This window comes from Pan troglodytes, chromosome X (genome assembly GCF_028858775.2).
Source record: "Pan troglodytes isolate AG18354 chromosome X, NHGRI_mPanTro3-v2.0_pri, whole genome shotgun sequence".
Classification (NCBI taxonomy): domain Eukaryota; kingdom Metazoa; phylum Chordata; class Mammalia; order Primates; family Hominidae; genus Pan; species Pan troglodytes.
In genome coordinates, this window is record NC_072421.2 from 3,486,378 (window position 1) to 3,488,801 (window position 2,424).

Sequence of the window (2,424 nt, forward strand, 5' to 3'; positions counted from 1 at the left end):
CACGGTAAAGAATGTTTATTCACTAAAGTTTTGACAGACTGAAGGCCATTATTTCAGATTGGAAATAGGAAACTTAAAAGAACTACATGGACATTGGGTCAAAGAACATGGGTTGAAATGTGCCTGGCAGTAGCCCAAAAGTAAATGCTCTTCGAGGTGCATGTGAAGGAACTGTAGGAGGGAAATGGGATAATTCACATCTCCGCCAATAAATAAATGTAGCCACACTAGCTTGGGGGATTTGAGGTGAGACATCGAAAATACTAAGTCATGGTGAGGGCTGGAAGACAAAAGAATGAATCACTTAATGGGAATGGCTGTGGGGAAGGGCTTGAAGGAGTCATCCTCTGACTTCCATGTGAACCATGAACATTAAACATGGAGAAATGAGGAGCGGCAGCAGATCGGTTTGGGATGCATCTTCAGGGGATGCTGAAACAACAACAGCATTTGGTTTGCTCTACACCCCTGTCACCCCTCGCCCGCAAGCCCAGGGAGTGGTCAGCAGTGGGGCTTTGTGACGTCGAAGCCACCCTAGGGGTGCCATTGGATGGGACACTGCCTGTATGATCAAACAAAGCTCAAGGGTGTGGCTTTGCCTTGTCACCAGGAGGGTATATATAGGGAGGGCAAGAGCTCTGGGCCACTGCGAAGATTCAAAAGCTACAAAGCTTTCCGCAGACATTGACAAACCAATATATACAATGGGCCAACAATCCAGTGCTGGCGGGGTGAAGAGAAGCACCCCGTGTGAATCCAACGAGGTGAATGAGACGGTAAGATTGTTAGGTTTTGAAGCGAAGGCGAGGGTGAAAGAAAGACACACAGAGCGGGGGCGGCTCAAACAACAACACAGGAATATTGCAGACAATTGTGGAAGTGGTGGGCCCGCTTAATGCCAGAGCCCACCGCCGCTTACAGGCTGGGGTGCTTGTAGGTATGGGTGGGAGGGGCCTGGGCAGTATGGCTTGCTGCCCGGCAGGATATTGATAAGATGTTCTTAGCATCAGGTGGTTTGGCCCTTTTTCTGCTGGAATATCATTGTGGTGTTCCTTAAAACGTTGCCAAGCAAGATATGATAGGGATGTTTCTTTAGTTGGGCCTTCGTCCGCCTTGCGGACAGGTGGTTAGGCAGGATGTTTCTCACGGCCCGAACCCCCATGGGATGTTTCACTTTGACCAAGGTCTGCAAAATAGCAAAGAACTTACAGAATGGTGCAGTTTGGACTAACAGATGACCCTACCCACGCTCCTCTTCTTCTTCCCCATAGATCCCTACTCTGTGATTCAACCTTGTTCTTCTCTGGATCAAACCCCTTCCTCAACCTGCATTCCTTCTTGTCATGAAGCCCCCCGTGCTATCCAGTCTCTATCCTGTTCACCCAAAATAATGTCCTCCTGGCCTCTCCCTGTTTTCTTAACAGATGCCAGAGACGTCAAGGGGGGACTCACAGCCAGAACCCGCTCCTAAGAAATCAAAAGCATCGGACTCCTCGACCGTATTAGTGCTTTGCTACAGGAGAGAGGTTAGAAGACGTTACTCCGTCTCCGATGAATTGGTGAATGACCACTCCCGAGAGAACCGAATCAACCGCCTCCAAATAGACGAGGAAGAATTCACCCAGATTTCTGTGGAAACAGCTGCAAACCAGAAGGAAGATGCTGCCGTTAACCCTGGGCAATGAAAATAAAGTTTGAGAAGCTGATGGCTGTGCATATCTCTGCCTGTTTTCTGATGGTGGTGCGGGGGGGGAAGGGAAGGGAAGAGGTAGGCATTTGAGAAGGGAGGGATATGAGGTCCTGTAGGGTTGCTGGACAGACCCACAGGTGGACAGTAAGCCAGACATTGTAAATAAGGCCTGGGGGAGGACTGATTCCTAAAGAAAATTTCCTTCTTAAAATTTTATCTCACAGGAAGTGGAGATGTGTATATGTTCACGCAACTGTACCCGGCAGCACATAGTTCTGCTGAATGCACATATCGAAGGTATTCCCATCCCCTTTCCATTTGATATTTTCCTAGGTTAGAAATATATGCTTTATAAAGAGTAAACGTTCTGTAAAACACAAAGCACAATACAAAAGAAGATAGTAGATGTAGGAGTAAGTAAACGGCAGGAAAGCATTGCTTGTAATGAAATGATTGAAAAGCCAATTCTAAAACAAAATGTTCAATGCATCTTAAATATTTGTTACTGTTTTAATGACCTCAGCAGTCTTTAATCAAGATAAGTATGCTTTAGAAATGTGTTGATATCCGCAAAGTGTGAATATTCAAAATCGCCATGACTTGGGAAAAGGAAAGTAAAACACTCTTAAGTATGAGGAGCTTTTTTCCATGGAATGTGAACTGCAAGGTGGTGAGAAGGGTTAGGTGTGATGTGGTGAGATCATTTTTAGGAGAGTGTGTCTATTATCGGCTTC

At 46.2% G+C, this 2,424-nt stretch overlaps 1 protein-coding gene across 1 annotated transcript; it reads left to right on the plus strand.

The window, feature by feature from the left end:
- Nucleotides 1-571: 571 nt before the first annotated feature.
- On the plus strand, nucleotides 572-1,706 carry LOC129388397 (sperm protein associated with the nucleus on the X chromosome C-like). The gene is made up of 2 exons (XM_055078637.1): nucleotides 572-776; nucleotides 1,425-1,706. Exons 1-2 carry the CDS (start codon nucleotides 705-707, stop codon nucleotides 1,683-1,685), a joined length of 333 nt encoding a protein of 110 aa, XP_054934612.1. The 5' UTR covers nucleotides 572-704; the 3' UTR covers nucleotides 1,686-1,706.
- Nucleotides 1,707-2,424: the final 718 nt, after the last annotated feature.